Raw genomic sequence first — 19,735 nt, 5'->3', positions numbered from 1 at the left:
CAGATTGGTAGCCAGAGGTTTTGCACAGGTACCAGGTGAAGACTATCACGAGACCTACTCACCCACAGTGAGATATGAGAGCATTAGGCTTATGCTCAAGCTAGCTGCAGAGGAGAATCTACACATTAGTCACCACGATGTAAATACAGCGTTTTTGTACGGATCTCTAGGTGAATCACTTTATATGCTTCCACCTGATGGCGTACAGGTAAAACAGGGATTTGTTTGTGCTCTGAAGAAGTCCCTTTATGGTCTCAAACAAAGTGCACGGTGTTGGCACACAAAACTCACTGAAGCATTGTTTTCTCTAGGTTTTCAGCAAGGGAAAGCTGATCCATGTGTATTTGTCAAAGAGGAGGGGCAAAAGAAGCTGTATTGTTTGTTTTATGTTGATGATATTTTATTCTTTTGGAAAGATGTCACAATGTACAATAACGCCCTAGCTCAACTGAAAGAGCACTTTGACATGAAAGATCTTGGTGAGGTAAACAACTACCTATCTCTGGAAATAGAGAAAGATCAAAGTGGTAACATTCTAGTACACCAGTCACGGAAAATTGCTGATGTGTTAAGCAAACTAAACCTGATGGATGCTAACCCTGTAGACACACCGATGACAACAGGTTATCAGGTAGAAGACACTGAAGAAGCATTTTCTGACACTACACTGTACAGAAGTGTGCTAGGCAAGCTAAACTTCATTGCCAGATGTTCAAGACCTGACATTGCTGTTAGCTGTAATTTGCTAAGCAGACAAGTTAACAATCCTACTGTTAAGGATTGGAAAGCTATGAAACGCATAGCACGCTATTTGAAAGGCACTATGCATTACAGACTGAGATTTAACAATCAGAAGTCTGGTGATCTTGAAATTTTTGCAGATGCAAGTTTTGGAAGTGACACTACAGACAGGAAAAGTACGTCTGGAGTTTGCTACATGTACAATCAGGGTCTATTTGATTGGTCATGCAAGAAGCAAACAACAATTAGCTTAAGTACTTGTGAAGCTGAACTGAATGCACTGTCTTATTCACTTAAGGATTGTGAATGGTTGTTACAATTGTGCAAAGACATGAAAATTCCTGTCAAATGTCCAATCCAGGTTTACCAGGACAACAAAGCATGTTTGGCTTTGCTGAATTCGGAAGGTTGTAAGCAAAGCACGAAGCACTTGCAATTGAAGTTGCAACATGCTAGGGAACATATTCAGAAGGGACTCGTAACGGTGTCCTATATGCCAGGTAATGAAATTCCTGCTGATGTATTGTCCAAGATTGTATCAAGGGATCAACACTGTACCTATGTACAGAAGTTGGGTTTGTACTGATATTGTACGAACACGCTGCCCAGTGATGTTCGCGGAAAGGGGGAGGATGTTGTTTTCTGCTCTCTTCACTGTGCAGCAGAAGTGCTTGTCACAAGACAATGTTTACATTCCACAGTCAGAGTACTGTTGGGTTTTCCCACGGGAATGGGAAGCTGGATGTGACGTACACTGGTTTCCTGTTTTTCACTGTTCTCTCGGTGTTCGTTATTCCGAGGAGAAGGAAGGTTGCTTCTCTGCTCCAGCAGAGGCAAGATGCATGTTTGTAATTTCTCAACTTTGAACTGAAAATAAAGCAACTTTAAGCATGTGGCACGTACTGTTCGTCATTCCGTTGTGCACAGGACTCTGCAATAACAACAGTTGCTGTGCATCGTGGGTGCCTGGAGTGAAGACACTTTCTAGCTAGCCACACATTTTGGGGTGGGAAGCAATGGCTGGCAAAGTGGCACAAATGTGCCTTCTGCCCTGTTTATCCCAGTCACTGGGAGAGCTTTGCATACTTCAGCAGTGCTCTTATCACTTAGTTTTGCTAGGTGTGTTATTAAAGAACACCTTGTGTGTGGGACACGCCATCGCGGCTCAGGCATGGTGTTGCTGCAAGACACCAAACAATGAAAAACAACGACGAGGGTGCTGTTTTGGGGGGAGGCATGGCCTATACTGAATACATCGTGGCAGAAGCAGAAATAAGCCAATTAGAAAACCATTTAGCAAAAATAATATGTGCTTGAGGGGGCTTACACATGGCATGTGCATAAAAATCCAGGGTGCTGCTTCCATTAAGGAAAAGGAGATTTATGAGGGGGCAATTTCTGGTAGACGTTTCTGCATGTGTGTGTGATGGAAAGTGGAACAATTTTTAGCTGCTTAATGGAACTTCCCCTCCCTTCTCACCCGCACTTCCTTTGAATTTGCTCCAGACAGTTGGGGTGTTGGGTAGGGTGGCTGAGCAGGGGAAGGAGATGGCGCTCCATTGTGCACAAGTGGAAGTTGTTCCATGCATGTAATGGCTTAAAGGAAGGTAAAGGGACCCCTGACAATTAGGTCCAGTCGTGGACTACTCTGGGGTTGCGGTTCTCATCTTGCTTTATTGGCCAAGGGAGCCAGAGTACAGCTTCTGGGTCATGTAGCCAGCATGACTAAGCCACTTCTGGTGGACCAGAGCAGCGCACAGAAACGCCGTCTACCTTCCTGCCGGAGCGGTACCTATTTATCTACTTGCACTTTGATGAGCTTTCAAACTGCTAGGTGGGCAGGAGCAGGGACCGAGCAATGGGAGCTCACCCTGTCGTGGGGATTCAAACTGCCGACCTTCTGATCAGCAAGCACTAGGCTCAGTGGTTTAGACCACAGCGCCACCTGTGGCCCTATTTAATGACTTGGTCAGATACAACCCCCAGTTCCTGTTCCCCCAACACACAGAGGGCTGTTTGTCTTCTTGTGGGGCTCCAGGTAGATATTTGCAGGGGTAAATATGCACCTGGAATGTTATTGGGGGGGGGAGCGGTTTGCGGGTGGCAATTGCAGTGGGAAAGGGCTGGGCAATGGGTAGGGTTAAGCAGCCCTTTCTTCTCTAGAAGTATCCATAAATAGTTTCCTTGGGTCTGAAACTGAATGGCCTTCCTTTCACCTATTCTCTGGCAATAGACCTCCTCTTTTAGGAGAAGGGTCACAGCTCAGTGGCAGAGCATCTGCTCTGGATGCAGAAGGTCCCAGGTCGAATCCTGGTATCTCTAACTAGCACTGGAAGATATTCCTGCCTAAATTCCTGCTGTCAGTCCGTATGCAATACTGAGTGCGAGAGACCAATGGCTCAGTATAAAGCAGCTTCCTCTGTCCTCTGCTGCTGGGCTCCGTTTCTCCCTCTGCGATTTACGCAGATGATGCCCATATGTCCACCCAGGCATTTGTGAGGGTTTGTGAGTGGTATCTGACTGGTCTGCTATGGATTATAATGCATTCCACTGTATTTTCATGTGCTGATTTTATTGGAATGGCATTGTACGTATTGCTTTGTTGTGTGCCTCCCTAGTATTACTGATGTGGAGTGGTATAGAAACGTTTTCAATAAATAAACGCACACACAAATGTTAAGTACACAAATGTGTGTGTGTCTATGTGTGTTGGTGCCTAAGGCAGAAAATGCGTCTGATGCTCCCAATGGTAAATATATAATAACAGACAAAATAATTGACAATGTGCTGCACTTTGATGGTACTACGTGCACACACACACACACACACACACACACACACAGACGCATAGCGATAAGGCAAGTGGAAGTCCTGTCTGTGCTCATTCTTTTCCTTCTGTTTCATTAGTAGGGGCTGACGATGGAAAGGGGAAGAATTGGACAGAAACTTTCCAGTGTTTATTACTGTCCTTTCCACGGGGTCAACCACCTGTGCTGAGATTGGGTTAATCTAGGCTGTGTGCTCTGACTGGCTGGCAACATGGAAGGACTCCTCCTCCATGTTTCTAATGGATCTAGGAAGAGCCTCATGAGGCACCAACTTCATCAGCTGCAGTGGTGGCAACAGGGGCGAGAGGAAAGGAATGGAGAAAAGGAAGGAAAATACATAGCAGGAACAGCACAGAGTTCTAGGACTGGGATGGTGTAGAGAACCAGACACTTCTATCCAGGACAGCCATAGATTTGATGTATTCAGCAGGTTCTGGGTCCTCCCACCAACTTCTGTTGGTACAACTCCCATCATCCCTGGCCACTGACCATTCTGGCTGAGGCTATTGGGAACTGGAGTCTAATAATACCCATAAAAGGTAAAGGACCCCTGACAGTTAAGTCCAGTCGCAGACGACTCTGGGGTTGTGGTGCTCATCTCACTTTACTGGCCAAGGGAGCTGGCGTTTGTCTGCAGACAGTTTTTCCGGGTCCTGTGGCCAGCATGACTAAGCCGCTTCTGGTGAAACCAGAGCAGCGCACAGAAACGCCGTTTACCTTCCCACCGGAGCCGTACCTATTTATCTACTTGCACTTTGATGTGCTTTCAAACTGCTAGGTTGGCAGGAGCTAGGACAGAGCAACGGGAACTCACCCCCATCACGGGGATTCAAACGGCGATCTTCCGATTGGCAAGCCCTAGGCTCAGTGGTTTAGACCACAGCGCCACCCGTGTCCCTAATAATACCCATAGGACCACAGATTTCTTATCCCCAATGTAGAGATATCTGGAACCCCATAAATAAGTGTACCATCCTGGTGTTTAGGCCAGTTTCCCAATGACGCAGTCTTCGATTTAATTTGCTACCACCATCTGCTGGGCTTCATTGCATAGGAAGCCAGATGTCTGTACTTCTTGTTTAGTAAAGATCTGCCATCATTTAAGTAACCATTCTCAAACATGCCTAGAGTAGCCGAGTAGCCCTTACGGTAAATCCGATGCCCACAGTTGCTGAAAAAGAGCCTGGGATGAACTTGCCCTGGTCAAACTGAACCAGCAGTGATGTCTTCCCAACTCCGCTGTCTCCAACCAGGATAGTCTGCAGGAATCAGACAAAAAAAAAAAATCAGGTTAGCATCCGAATTAAAAGGGCCGAGGCCCCATTTCTCTGTTCTCAGTGTACAAATGCTTTGTAATATTGGAGAGACGTGGTTAGACATGGGTTTGAGCACGACACCCACAGGAATATTTCAGGGGGAGAAGCAAAGTAAATACAGCCATACCTGTTTTCAAACAGCTTAGTTCTTGAACGTTTTGGCTCCCGAACGCCGCAATCCCAGAAGTGAGTGTTCCAGTTTGCAAACATTATTTTGGAAGCTGAACGTCCGATGGGGATTCCGCGACTTCCAATTGGCTGCAGGAGCTTCCTGCAGCCAATCAGAAGCCGTGCTTTGGTTTTTGAACGTTTTGGAAGTCAAATGGACTTCTGGAACGGATTCCATTCGACTTCCAAGGTAAGACTGCACTCCAAACAAATAAGTGCACATAACTGGCATCTAAGAACAGGCCCTTCATTTCTGATAAATAAGCTGACGTTGCAGCAGTGAGTCCTGGGTAGACCTGGCCTCTGAGAACCTTGTGTTCCAAGTCTCTCTCATTTCTCAGTGGGGTAGATCAGTAGTCCAGCAACAGGAAGACCTGGCATCCAAACAAAGTATTTCTACATACCACTGCAGCCCTCAATCCTGTCCTTGGCTCCCTTCACCTGTTTGAGCCCTTCATTAATTGCACTGCATCTACAACCAGCTTCATAGCCCAGCCCCACCTGTTCTTCCATTAAAAAAACCAAACAAAACCTTTGACAAAATTGCAGACGGAGAGTACAAGATTTCAGTCACGCTGACACTTCTGCTTTTTGCTTCCTACAGTATTATGAGAAAATGAAACTGCTGCAATGGCCAGGGCAGGCGAAGGGAATCGGGGAGAAAGCAGAAGCAGAAGAAGCCTATTCACCCTAACTCATGGGGGGGGGGGACAAAGCACCGTAAAAGAGAAGTAGCCGTGCATTCAAAAGAGCAGGCACAGAAGAAAGGAGATCATGCAAGTCTGTGGCGATGGTCAGCATGCGGCAATGGCACTTCATTGTGGGAATGTTATTCTTCAACCTAAAAGGTGAGTGGTTTGTGTCTGCCTGTTTACCCTGAACGGTCAGGGACATACAGGGTAAGATGGGAATTGGGGGTAAGCGTGTGATAATTTCTGCAATTTAGAGGCAGCCTGACCCATACACAAGAGATATGTGCCTTCAGAGTTTGCCTTCTGGCAAGATGCAAGGAGTTGCAGCAATGCAAAAGAGCCAATTTTGCACTGGCTCCATAGCTTAAATTTATGGAGTGTGGGGTGGAATTTCAGAATTTAATGCATTCTGCCAATACCTTCAGGGCAGTGGGGGAGGGGGTTGTTAGGAAAGAAGCTGTGTGGACACAGACTCATTTCTGCGGAGTAAAGAGAGCAATTCCCCCCTTGTCACAAGCTGCTCATCCCTGGTGTGGAGAGAGTGTCTCTCTCTACACACCCGGGATAGGCAGCTCATGACAAGGGGGGAATTGCCCTCATTAATCTGCAGAAATTGGTGTCGTTGACACAGGGCTGAAGAGATTGCACCCTTAGCATGACCATTTCTGTTTGCCTGGTGGAACAACCTGTCCTCTCCGTCCCCTGCACGCTGTTCGGTGGTTCCCCCAGCCACCCACCCGCCCTGAGCCAGTTTGGGGACGAGGCACGCAAAGGAAGGAGAGGAGGGAAAGCCCTGCTGCACTACTAGAAGTCCGTGGGTGGATCCAGCCCACTGAACTATCAGAAGTGCCCAGCAGCCCCTACAGCTTTGTCTCCTGAGCTGGTTGGGGGAAATGAAGTGCTCTTTCTGGTCTATAGAGGACCATCTTTAAATAGCAGTGCTTTATCTCCTGTTCTTGGCGCTGATGAATGACCTGTGCAAAGGAAAGGCAGCATTTCCAGGCACCCCAACCTCAGCGCTGGATTAGGGAAGGATGGAAATGCTGGTTGTGCATGCATGTGTGTGCATGCGTGCACATGCCTGTCTCTGCTTGTGTGCAAGAGCGAGCAACTGTGTGAGTGTAAGATATTGCAGTGCAGTGGGGAATGTGCATGTGCAAGAAGAGTGTGTGTGTGTGTGTGTGTGTGTGTGAATGAGAGAGAGAGAGAGATTTGTAGGTACACTGTTTGGTGTGCATGCATGTGTGCGCACGTGCACATCCATTAAGCCATGTCTACTGCTGGCATGTGGCATTTGCAAAGTTGGCTATCAATAAAGGTTCTGGGCCCAAAAGGGTTAACTACCCTAGATCTAAAAAAATGAAGTTTAACACTCATTATCTTTTCAATATGAAGATTAAGAATTTCCCAACAATTCATATGATCACCACCTCCTGCCAACTCCTAGGGACTGAGGGGTCTTCACCCCCCCCAATAAAACAGTTGATGGGCATTGCCATTCAAATGGGTGAGTGTGTGTGCGCGCGCATTGTGTCATGTGATCGATTATGTGGGGCGGGGCTTCCCTGTCCCCCAAATTTTATTCAAGTTGGTTGGCGCACACACCCCGTAGCAGTGACTTTAGTGTATGCCATCAACTCATCAATCATAGACCCCAATATGAATGATTTAGTAACTGCACCTTCCCTGGCCTGATCAGATCCCCCATATTCTGACTGGAGACTTCAGTGGGAGAAGCAAGCTCATGTCCTATAAAAAGGAAAAAAATGACTTCCCATGTTGACATATGCTTCGTTTTCTTGTTCTACGGACTAACTAATCATTATTGGTGGGTATGCGTCAGGGAAACAGCTGTGCAGAAATCTCTATCCATGCATCCTTATTGTCAAGGCCACAGTTCTGATCCAGCCATGAAGATGTGTAGAGTAATTATATATTTTTTTCTGTGATACCAGAAGGGTAATATTGGAGAGCTAACGCCTCACTCCAGGTTTATTCTGCTTTTCAGGTTGCATGTCTGATCTGACTGGTCCTGAAGCACTGAGTGGATTTTTGGGCAGGTCACTCTCTGTGAGATGCAAATATGATCCTGGGTATAGAAAATATGTAAAATATTGGTGCAAAGGAAGTCCATGGGGCAGTTGTGAAATAGTTGTTCGGACGACAGGATCTGAAGAAGAAAGGACAGCTAGCAGACTTTTTATCAAGGATAATCATTCTCGTTTGGAATTCAGAATCAGACTGGAGAACCTCACACAGGAAGATGCTGGGATTTACTGGTGTGGCATAGAAAGAGCTGGCTCTGATTATGGATTCCTTGTAAATATTACTGTTCTCCCAGGTGAGTCCTGTTTCCAAGCACCACAGGAAACCCAAAAGCCAAATACAGCTAAAAGGGGAAGAAAACCTCAGAGGGGGACTACGTTCTGTGCACATTAACCCCAATGGTGGTTACTCCTTGGTAAGCATGCTTAGACTTGCAAATATAAAGGAGAGTTGCTGCTTTTATACTTTAAAAAATGACAGTCATACAACTCCTCCCCAGTAGCACAAATATTTCGATAATTTCTCGCTTTCCAGAATGAGGTTATTTTATCCTTTAAGCAAGGAGATAACGGTAAACGAAACAAATTTTGTTTTATGTTGTTGTCAGCTGAGATGCCCCAGTTGGTAGACCATGAGTCCCTTAATCTCAGGGTTGTGGGTTCAAGCCTCACATAGGGCAAAAAGATTCCTGCATTGCAAGGGATTGGACAACTCTACAATTCTATGATGCAGGTGCAGTCAAACCTCGGTTGTCGAACTTAATTCGTTTCAGAAGACTGTTCGACAACCGAGGATCAAAGGGCGGTCAGCAAAGTCAATGGAGAAAAAAGAAGAAGAAAAACCTCCCCTGGAGCCATTCGGCTTCCAAAAATCATTTGAAAACTGGAGCAGTTACTTCTGGGTTTTTGGCATTTGGGAGTCAAAACGTACAATAATGGATGCATTCAGGAGCCGAGGTTTGACTGTATAACATTCACATTAAGGAAATCTATGCTTGCAGAAATGCTTTCTATTACATTGCAGGATTGATTATCAGCAACGTCTCAGTGAGGAGGGGAGGGGGACTTGGCTTTTGACTGCCCACTGGATACCAGGCTTCCAGATGACCTGTTTACGGAGCATTCATCCTGACGTGCTTTCAGGGAGATTGGATGACCCTGGCTATTTGATGAGAATTCATTCCGATTTGTTTGCAGAGGGGTTAGATGGCATCGTGTCAAAGCGAACGCTGTCCCACACTTTCCAATTGCATTTTGCCATCACTTTTCCTCGTTCCAAAAAGCCAGATCTTTTGGGAGGCATATTTGTTGCACGTGGCCTCCCAGTCAACTATCACTGCGCAACCTTAAGTTTGTGCGTATGTGATTAAATCACACCCCAAAATAGTGACTGCCTGGAAGCATCCACAGTCAAGAGGAAGCGTAAATAAGACACCAGAGGTTGAAACACTGTCCTATTCTATTCTCAGAGGGTTGGTTTTTTTACTTTCATAGTGAAAGTTGTTGTAATACAACAACTCCTCTGTAGCCCAAATATATCTCTGTCAGAAAGGAACCTCCTTAATTCGTAAGATGCACTAGTTCAGTAGTTCATTTACCGGGCTAAAGTTGAGTAGAATTTCCAAGAAACTGAGCAACATGGGCGAGAAAGGGAAGTCTGGGGGAATCCCAGTGCTTTGAAGTCACAAGCATCTGAGTAAGATGTTGCGGAGAGAAGCATCTCTCTTATGGTGTGGCTTCAAGGTGGTGTGTGTGTGTGTGTGTGTGTGTGTGTGTGTGTGTATTGCCTGCCCTGTGTCCTCCTTCTTTGCAAATCTCAAGTGAAGGAGCACAACATTTGAGACTGGTTTTTGGGGTGTGCTTTTTGGAACTAACAGCCCCGCTCCCAATGTTCTCTAATGGTTGCTGGTAGGAATATTGTGTACCATGTGCACTAAGACATAGCACTGGTAGCATTCAGTGGAATATTCAGAGAGAGCTAACCTACTGACCGGGTGTCTCGTTCCCCCCCCCCTTATTGGTAAGCATCTGCAGAGATCTCCACATCCGATCAGAGCAACATCCCCGGGGGAAAAGGTTTTAGGCCTCCTTGTCCCTAGGTCCCATTTCATGGATACAAATATGCTCTCTGGAAGCTGCTCTTACGCCTTGTGGAAGTTAATGAGAGTGATTCACTGTGGGCTCTTCCACACTTCTCTTTGTCCCGCAATTTCTTCCTTTTGGTCTTTTTCTTTTGTCCTAGTGTTTCCCCAGGAAAACCCGCTGAGGGCTCACTTCTGCTTGTCTTCTGCATAAAAAGCACAGGTTTTGCCTTTGCCCCGCAGCTTTCTCCTGGGAAAACAGCCCTCTTTAGTGCTAAATCGGAACGAAGACAATCTGTGGAAAATCCAGTTGTTATTTGTTCTGATTCAGCACTAAAGATTGGGTTTCCCCAGGAGGAACAGCAGGGCAAGCTGAAGTGGGGAGTAAGCCCTGAATTGGAACAAAAGTCGATCTGCAGAAAAGCCCAATTGACATCTCTTAGTGGAGTTGAGTAGGACCCCTCTTTATTGTGGTTGTTATTAAATAAATAAATATAATAATAATAATAATAATAATAATAATAATAATAATAATTAACATCTGTTAGTCACTTTATCTTGCCCAAGGCAACTCAGAGCAACTTACAACCAAAAAAATCTAGCCAGCTTGCATTGCATAAAAGGTATGTCACAAAATTGGTGAACACAGGGTGTCTGTGTGGGTAGGAAGTGCCTTTAAGATACAACCTCTCACCTCAAGAGATTTGACTTCTAGAGCTCTGCAGGTTGCTAAGGTTGTTCAGTTGTTGTTGACTTACCAACTCTTGGAATCTTTATTTTATGGTGTTTCATTCTGTGTATTTAGTTTGAAATTATTCAGAGGATGTTTGATATGCTATATATTTGTTAGTCACTTAGGAAAGTGTGTGGTTGTTGTTGTTTTTTTGGTAGAAAGCAATGAATAAATGCAATAAATAATGACAGTACCTACTCAGAAGCAAGCCCTCACTGAGTCTCTGCCCACTTACCTGGGAGTAAGCCTCCCTGAATTCAGTGGGACTTACTTCTGTGTACATATGACTGCAGTGTTAATGAAACTTATGCACTGTTGTAAATTTCTTATTTTTTATGATTACTCCAAGATTATATTTTCTATTGACATCTTGTGTTGAGTAAGGATGCAATGCATGAAAACTGACACTAACTGATAGAATTCCAAACTAGCCCCACCCCCCCTGCTTTGGCCTAATGTCCCTAGTGTTATTTTTCCATGCAGAAGGAGAGGGTTGTGAGTCTTGTTTACTCTGTTCTTTTTAGGTCCTTACTCTGGATTACCCATCATCAGTAATAGTACAGTGAGTGGACCTGTGGGTGGGTCGTTATCTGTCATATGCCGTTATTCAGAAGCATATGAATCCTATCTGAAATTCTGGTGCAAGGATCTGAATTACCAGTGCAAGAAAATTATTGAAACAACAGAATCATCTTCCCTAGTGAAACAGGACAGATTCTCTATCAATGACAATCGTAGCCTCTGCCTATTTACAATTATTACAGAGAACCTGACTCTGGAGGATATTGGGCAATATCGGTGTGGGGTAAATATACCACTTGGGTTTGAGGATTATTTTCCAGTCACTGTGGTTGTCTTGCAAGGTAAGTTCTTTCCCTGACTTTTTGAGACAGATTTGGAAGTCAATATTCATGTTAGTACAAAAAACAAGGGGTACGCATTATGAGCTAAAAAGCAAAAAGTAGACAAAAGCATGCAAAAGGCTGATTCGGAAATTTAATTTACGTGAATAGTAGTGTTTTTGGCATCAGATGCTCATGAGCAAAAAACAGACGGGGTAGCTAGCATAAAGCACTTGATTCCAAATACATCCTTCATCAGTGTGCATACATATTGCGTAAAGAGGACCAGGATAGATTTTTTTCAGTGAGGCTTGTATGATTCATGAGATTGCAATATGTATATACACTGATGAAGGATGTATTTGAAAACGGGTGCTTTATGATAGCTACCCTGTCTGTTTTTTGCTGATTAGCATTTCATGCTGAAAACACTCATATTCATGTTAGGGCACTGGGTACCAGAGGAGAGGGCCCAAGAATTGGCCCTCCCCGCTTTTCCATTGCTATTCTCTGGATACAATGATTTTGCATTCAGTGGCTCAGGGCATTGATCCCACCTTAGTAATAAGAGTTGGTTCAAATGATCAGGAAAAGGACATTCTGCATTCATCCCAGGCCAACAGGCAGGAACTGCAGAGAACTAGGAGGCTGTATATTGAAGCAGCAGAAGCCTATGTCGTGTGAGGATGAACAACCTAAGAATGGAAATATACTTTGCAATCCAAAAAATTAAGTACTTGTCACACAACAAGCAACATCCTTTCCCTGCAATCTCAGATTACTGGAATTGCCCGAATGCTGGGGAGGAGCTACAGCTAGACCAGGAAGGTGGCGGCAGATGTGAGGAACGCCTGTCGCTCTCTGTTTCCCCAGGAAGTTTTCTTGCTTTCATTTTGAAGTTCTTGTACAATTCCTCACCTACCAAGCCATTGAAAAGCAAACTCAGTTGACCATAACCGTGTGTCAGACACATGACCATGGAAAGAGCTCTGCATTCATAGCTGGAACACATATTGAATGTGGGACCATTGACGTTTGCCTTCTGTCTTGTGCAATCGGTATGGGAAACTACTTTACGTTATGAACTCCCAGACCAAGTTGGTCCTTGCTCAATAAATATATGTTGAAACAGTTCACAACAACTTGTTTCAAGCCGTCTACTCTTCATATTTGAAATCATATTGAGGGTGACAATTGCTCATGCACACCCTCTAACTGTCCCTATTGTAAAGGAACATTCCTGGATTTAAAGAAGTCATCCCGGCGTCTGATTGGATCCCGGAATGTCCCAGGGATAAGTCAGTGCTTGAAGCCAGTGCTGGCACTTGCTGTAGTGCTGCGCTCTTCCATGAGTCAGCTGACTAGGGCCACACTCTGGCATCCCTATTTTCATCAGGGGAATGTTGGAGGGTATGCTAACATTGCTCTAATCTACCACCACTTCCCTCACTTCTGTACCAGCTTCCCTGTAGAGCTTTCTGTCCATTGTGCTTTTTTGATTTTGACTTCAAGCATTGCAGTACATGTGGATACTAGGCCCTGTGATGGGCAAGGATTACAGGTGTTTTGTTTTTTCTTCTTCCTCAACCTTCTGCTCTGCCACTCTGAGGCTGGTGCCAGCATGAAGGCAGGTTACCTGACTCCGCTTTACCTGTGAGGCTGAGATCTGAGTCAGGCAACCTCATGCAAACAGTTGGTTGTGTGTAATATCAAGAGGTTGCACAAGATTCTCCTCGCAATACTGTTCTTACCACAGAAGAGGAACAGCGAACTCATGCTGGTCCCCAGCTCCAGCCACTACACCGCTCACATCAGTAAACGGTTGAAGTAAGCAGCTATTTGCACAGGAAAGAAAGCTGATGTATCATCTAACCAGGGCTCCTTCCAGACCAAGCTATTTTATGGTCAGGATTCAAACACAGACCAGGAAATTTAGGTGGCACAACCATAGTGAGTTTCATGTTTCTCTGCAACAAATCCACTCTCTCGGCAATTTGACTTTTTGCAGGAAAGAAAATGCACTAGAAAGTGTGCAGTAACACTTAATTTGACTTGACGTCACACAACTTCCCTGCAAAGGATTACGAATGACTGCTCAGTGAACAGCTGACATTGTATAACCTCCTTGCAAAGTTTATGCAAACAGATTGGGAAGAATGTTCAACTAATTGGCCATCTGGAAGTGGCCTGGCTCTTAGAAACTGAGTGAGGCTCGGTTTCAATGATGACAGATGTAGGCGGCCGTCCAGAGGAACTGGTGGACTCATGATGCCTTCACACATGCACTCTTGACTGTACAATATAATGGTATATACATATAGAGAGGTGGGATGAAGTCTGTGTTTTTGTCTCTGTTTTAGAGCCTCTCACTACTACAGTAGCAGCAGCAGCAGTAACTACCAGAGGCCCAGACTCAGACGCTGAACCACCAGGGTAAGGACGGAACAACAGATGTCTGTCAAAATGCTGGTGTAGGGAAATCTAAGACGCATTTCCATTTGTGGTTTCCAGCTTCTGTTTGCTTCTGCTGTGACACAGTGCTGCTTTGTGTAAGGAGCAAAAGGCTAGCTAACCACTGAGCAGTCCATGAGAAGTATTTCACATGTTATGTTAATTCTGACACGGAACAGAAAACATTTGTTCTCCTAATTGCCAATTGGGAATTTCGGCAGAATACTTTCAGAGCAAGGGTGAAGAACCAATGATCCTCCAGATGTTGTTGGACTACAGTGGTGCAGTAGTTAGAGTGTTGGACCAGGATTCAAAACCCCACTGAGGGATGAAGCTCAGTGGATGTCCTTCAGCCAGTCACATCCCTCAGCTTAACCTACTTCACACCATTGTTTTGAAGATAAAATCGGGAGGCGAGAGCCATGGATTCCACCTTGAGTACCTTGGAGGAAAGTGGGATCTAAGGGAACAACTAAATTATTTCCAACATCCCTGATCACTGGGCAATGCTGGCCAATGAGAGCTGAAGTCTAACAATATCAGGAGGGCCATTGGTTTCTAAATATGTAGAAGGAAAGAGATCTGCAAGAAGAAGGGAGAAGGGGCATTGGAGATGTCAGTTCCCAGTCACGCAGCAGCAAAAGTAGGGAGTGGAGTTTATCCTTCCCCTTTATCACAAACCGAAGGGGTTTCTCTCTTGCGGAGGATCATTCAGAGCTTCCAAATTCTATCCAGCGAGGTCCCATTCACATTGCAGAGCTATGTGCCAAAGAACAAGCAGCAACCAACGCATCATGTCTCACATACTTCCTGCCTTTTTCATATCCCAGCCTTTTCATCACAATCCTGTTGCCGGTTATTTTTCTGGTGCTGGTGGTGCTCTTAGTAGCAGCCTTGCTGCTAATGCGGAGCCTAAAGAAGCAAAAAGGTGAGTGGATGTGTGCAGGAAGTCCCTGCATTTTATCTTTCCTGTCTCATCCTTTCTGTCTGCCCCTACCTTTCCATCTCCCATGCCTCTCCACTGTCGTTTCTGGTTTCCTCCATATTTTTGCGTGACCTCAGACTCCTGAAATCTGGTTACGCGTCTGTTAAAAACTGACTGAAGACCTCCAGTGCAACCCTGTATATGAGCTACCCTACTGGGCTGGCACTGGAGTGGGACGTCATTGTTTTCCGCACTTTTTTACTTGGTTGTAAATTGCGTTGGGGCTTTTTTTTTTAGTGGGCAGCAATACACAAATTTAGTAAGCTTAATCTAACAAAGTGGTGTGGAATCTTATGTTTTTAAACTGATTATACAGCTGTTCAAAGCCTGCCCTGGTCTCTACTACAATGAAGGGCCTGCTCAAAATATTTTAAATAAGTGAACAGACGCTTCCTTTGGCTGAACTTGTATACAGTCATAACTACAGTTAATATATTTCTCCAGCTATAGCCACTCAATGCACCTTTAATTGCCCCAATAGCACACCCAGGAGCTACTTATGGAGGCCTTGAAAATTGTTTTATTTGTGGCTACCTAAAAGTAGCAGTGCAGAAGAGCAGATAGCAGAAGTGAAACTTTCTGAAAAAATAAACTGGGTTTCTAAAGCACGTTGCTGTTTAGGTGATGCTGTGCTGAGGCAGAGAAAGGAGGTGGAAGAACAGAACAGCCCCTTCATGCAAAACATCTGCCTCAACCCAGACCAATACAGAAGTTGGATTAGGAGGGCTGAGGAAATCTGTACCCACTTTCCACAGCCAGCTACCCACATCTCCTTTGAGAACATTTCCTTCCTGCTATGTGAAGATACTGTGGAGATGCTCATTCTTTCCAAATGCTTGTTTTCCTATTTCCCTGAACTGCTTTTAAAATGAAATGGGGAAAAAAATAGTTTTAAGACACTGATGTGACATTGCAGCCTATCTGCTATCTTTTCAGCTGCCAAAGCATGTGGGGATATCCTCCTGTCTACGGTAAGTGGCAAAAGGACTTTGCCCTTCCCTTCCCTTCCCTTCCCTTCCCTTCCCCTCCTCTCCTCACTTTTGCCTTCAACCTCAGCAGGCTTGCTGAACCAAATTCTTGCTCTTCCCAGAATGCTAAGAGTAGTTTCAGGGAACATTCACTTTAAAAGGCCACTTCCCTTGACCCACACTGATCCACTCCCAGGACATCCTGTTACAACTTCTGTGGAACTCGGTACAATAGGGTACCATTTTCTTTCAGGTAGCTTACTGTGGTGCTATACTCAGACAGTTCTTGCACCTGTTGTGAACCAAGATTGCAGGCGTTAGCTCCGTGTGCATTTTTTTGGCCACATGCAAATGTCTTGGGGAAACATATCCTGAGATAATGCTACAGATACAAAGGAGTATGGGGGGGGGGTCTGCTCAAAGATACCAAATGGGACACCGTGTTGGTTTTGGTTTAATTTCAGGCTCCTAATCGTGCAGAAGGCAATACTTCTGGTAGAACTGAGAAGCCAAAGCAGAGACCTCACCACAAGGCAGCTCCGCCCAGCTCCCACCAACCAACAAACCACACAGAAGAAGTGGAATATGCAACCGTGATGAAAGCTTCGACTTCTGCTTCTCAGCCAGAGGTTCTTCCCTTGAGTAGAAAATTTGCCAATGCTTTTTGCTCTTTTTATATCCCGCCTTTGATCTCCACGCACGTTAAGGGGGCAGCGCCTAAAAACTTATATCGTTTTTGAGCGCCTCACAAAGGCAGTTTTGGAAAGACCCCTGTTGCTTCGTGCAACTGATTTCCCAGTTAGTGATTCACAAAGAACCCTGGGGAAATGCATACGCCATAAATTATAGCCCAGACCACGACCACAACCACCACCACCTAGTAATAGGTTTCTCAAAATATATGCCCCTGTTAGTAGTGCAAAATTGGTCTTAGTTCATTTTGGTCTGCATTAAGTCTGGCGATGCCAGGACTGCATAAATAGTAGGCAAGATCCACACGAGCTCTCTTAGGTCCAGCGCAGGAGCATGTCAGTTACTATGCATGTGCCCCAAAGTGTGACTGTCACTGCTTATATTGGACTTTAAAGACACATTCGGTTGTCCTTAAGTCACAATGTGGCGCTGCAGTCGACAGAGGTTTTTCCATGTTGCAACAAACTCCCAAAAGAGTGGGCCAAAGCAAATTTGGGTGGATGTTGGTTGCAACACCACACATTCCCCACCACCCCTTTGGGTCTTCCTTCTTCTGAAGCATCGCTGTTGGTCAAAGCTAGACATGGGATGCTGAGTGGCATGAACTTCCATGGCAATAGTACTCCCTCATGGCAGAGAGATCATGCATGTTTACTCTCTGTACCACAGCAGTGATGACTAGAGTTTCCAAGCCACTACTAGCAAATTCTGCCAAAGTACAATCTTGCAATATGTTATGCAAACCAAGAGTGTGTGCACTTGTGTTGCACATTATGGGATTATCCTGCGCTTCCTCCAAGGAACAGGATCTTTGACAGGCTCTGAGAGGCTTGTGGGTTGACTGTCGTTTGAGAGCCTGCCTCCCTGCTCTTTCCATTGGAATAGGCTGTTTGCCAGTGTTGATGAGATTCTCCCTCCATGTTTGAGACTTGCGGCTCCCTGTCAGATAGGCTATGCTGAGAGAAATTAGAACCCCCCGAGTTTTCTGGGGTTTGGGTCTGACTCTCCCCAGTCCAAATAGAACACACTGCCCATTATAACAGGGATGGAGAACCTGTTTTAGCTGGAGGCCCACATTCCCTTCTGCACAAACTACTTGCAAATTTTACCTTGTTTCTGCACACCCCTTGCACACCTCCAACCAGGCAAGCAAGAGGCATAATCGGAGTTCACGGACATATGCCAGCCGGGCAGAAACACTCAATGAGAATGCAAAGCTTAGCCAGTAAGTGGTGTGGCCTGGGGACAGTCCCAAGAGCCAAAAAGAGAGGTGTGGAGGGCCACATTTGGCCCCTGGGGCTGAGGTTCTCCACCCCTGCACTACCCAACGCTGCCTCCTCGCACCCTGCAATGCTTTCTCTTCTTGCAATAGTCCCTGCCTCCTTGACCAGTGCTGTTGTTGTTTTTTCACTTTCTAGGTTCCTACAGCTACAGAACAGGTATCATATGCCTCCTTAAGTTTTCAAGGTCCAGTTGAAGAAGCTACGTATGCCAATATGTAGTAGGCACCCAGTTCAAATCCTGATAACTATCGAGTAGTGTGAACTGAAAAGGAAAAATAGTTGGGACCTTCCTCGTGGAACACTTTCCCTTTCTGCTCCTCTCCCCTTCCAATAATGGACCGTTGCAACACCTTGTCACTTATAGAGGTATGACTGGACTCCACAGACTTGATCCCCAGTGGCCTGTGATGAGTTGTAGCTGATCCTTACCACTGCAGGAACCTCGGAAGAAAGCTACAGTCAAGAAGCCATGTTAAACTAAGCCTGCCTGCCTGCCTCAAAGGAGCAGTCTAATAAGCTGTGATGTTTTCATAGGTCCCTGACAGGGATGGAACAAGCTCATGCCTGGTTTGCTCAAGTTCTTTCCTAAGGCCATTCCATTTTTGTGCTTTTTTTTTTTAACGACAGAAAATTATTTAAATGTTTTATTACAAGATAATATTTTAAACACATTCTATTTCTTTGCAAACATTTGGAATCCTAAAGTATACATTTAAAAAGCCTGTGCGTATTTTTAAAATGTATCTATAAACCAAGAACTAGATTGCAAATCTGAAGAAGTGCAAAATCTATTGGGGTGATCTGGATGGGGTGGATCAGATCAAGTTGCATTGGAATCAGCAGAAATCAGACTTCTCAAGCATCCCTTGCTCTCCACACCATTTCTCTTACATCAATGAGTTTTACGTTCTGCCATGATATTGTACGACCGCTGCTGTGTGCTTGCCTGGGAGTCCATTGCTATCTGTAAGGTACCTTTGATATCAAGAGCCAATGAAGTATCACAAGCTGTTTGTAATCTGTGTGCATTTCTGCATGATTGTTACTGTGGTGCTTTATTCGAAACTTCAGAACTGCTGTTGGGAAATTCTCCTGGGATGGGTGCAATTAAGAAACAGGACACAAGTGGTTTCTGATAGTGAGACAACCAATCAAAAGCTAAAGCCTGGAGTGGGGAGGAGGAGAGGATATACTCAGCCTGGAGGCTCAGAACAGTTCTTCATTGGTGGGTGCTTGCTGGCTGGCTGGGGGATTGGCCTGTCTGCAGAGAAAGTGGAAGTATCCAGGCACTATTGCCCAAGAGGCTGTTTGGAAATATCCATGGCGGCGTGAGCTTGAATTTCCTTCTGTAATTGGGAAGAGATACTCTGTTAAGTTGCTCCTTACTTGAAGAGGACGCTGGATCTTGTGAATGGCCCCAGGAGTCCTCATTAAAGCAGGCAAAACTGAATCAGCAGAATACCGAATCCTTAAAGAGCCAGGTCTCCCTGCTCAGGAAGCCCCTTCCTTGTGCGTATCATTTTAAAAGCATATTGCATTTCCATACTTCGCTTACTGAAAACATCCCTCTTGCTACTTAACATGGGAGGTACTAATGGTGCAATCTTTTATGTGTCTGCACCCAGAAATAAGTCCTATAGTCTTCACACTCTAGTACAGGGGTAGCCAATGTGGTACCCTCCATGTATTTCGTTGGACTACAACTTCCATCATCCCTCCCCATTGACCATGCTGCCTGAGGCTTATGTAGTCCAACATCTGGAGGTCACCTGTGAGCTATCCTAGCCCTAAAGCAAGTATGTCAGGACTGCAGGAGGCTGCTCCCACCAATGACAAGCTGGGCTTTGGATCTTCAGAACTCACTCCACTTGGTCCAGTAGCCTGTCCTGCAGTATTGACCTCACGCTCC

General features: G+C 45.2%; 2 protein-coding genes and 1 long non-coding RNA gene across 5 annotated transcripts in view; 2 read left to right on the top strand and 1 right to left on the bottom strand.

The window, feature by feature from the left end:
* Window positions 1-19,735, top strand: part of LOC309525736 — a 227,262-nt gene that overhangs the window by 152,157 nt on the left and 55,370 nt on the right. The window lies entirely within an intron of this gene.
* RAB37 (RAB37, member RAS oncogene family) overlaps window positions 1-19,735 on the bottom strand; it is a 65,991-nt gene that overhangs the window by 33,882 nt on the left and 12,374 nt on the right. For both annotated transcript variants that reach the window (XM_082211159.1, XM_082211161.1), the window contains exon 2: window positions 4,718-4,828. In XM_082211159.1, coding sequence (XP_082067285.1) covers window positions 4,718-4,828 — 111 coding nt within the window. The remainder of the gene's footprint in view (window positions 1-4,717; window positions 4,829-19,735) is intronic.
* On the top strand, window positions 5,772-18,445 carry CD300LF (CD300 molecule like family member f). 2 transcript variants are annotated; one of them, XM_082211140.1, is made up of 8 exons: window positions 5,772-5,901; window positions 7,754-8,086; window positions 11,129-11,467; window positions 13,807-13,879; window positions 14,728-14,825; window positions 15,819-15,853; window positions 16,315-16,479; window positions 17,962-18,445. In XM_082211140.1, exons 1-8 carry the CDS (start codon window positions 5,844-5,846, stop codon window positions 18,043-18,045), a joined length of 1,185 nt encoding a protein of 394 aa, XP_082067266.1. In that variant the 5' UTR covers window positions 5,772-5,843; the 3' UTR covers window positions 18,046-18,445. The 2 variants fall into 2 exon arrangements, with proteins under 2 accessions (XP_082067266.1, XP_082067267.1); XM_082211141.1 differs by lacking the exon at window positions 11,129-11,467 and having other exon boundaries at window positions 5,773-5,901.

Source organism: Podarcis vaucheri (genome assembly GCF_965113315.1).
Source record: "Podarcis vaucheri genome assembly, chromosome: 2".
NCBI lineage: Eukaryota > Metazoa > Chordata > Lepidosauria > Squamata > Lacertidae > Podarcis > Podarcis vaucheri.
Note: the sequence above shows the minus strand (reverse complement) of the source record. Positions and strands in the feature narration are given on the sequence as shown.

Bases quoted from the DNA above. Each gene is read 5' to 3' on its own strand.
- CD300LF (XM_082211140.1), top strand. From the start codon at position 5,844: ATGGTCAGCATGCGGCAATGGCACTTCATTGTGGGAATGTTATTCTTC. The intron at 5,902-7,753 runs GTGAGTGGTTTG...TCTGCTTTTCAG, and splicing joins GTTATTCTTCAACCTAAAAG to GTTGCATGTCTGATCTGACT. The intron at 15,854-16,314 runs GTAAGTGGCAAA...GTTTAATTTCAG, and splicing joins GGGATATCCTCCTGTCTACG to GCTCCTAATCGTGCAGAAGG.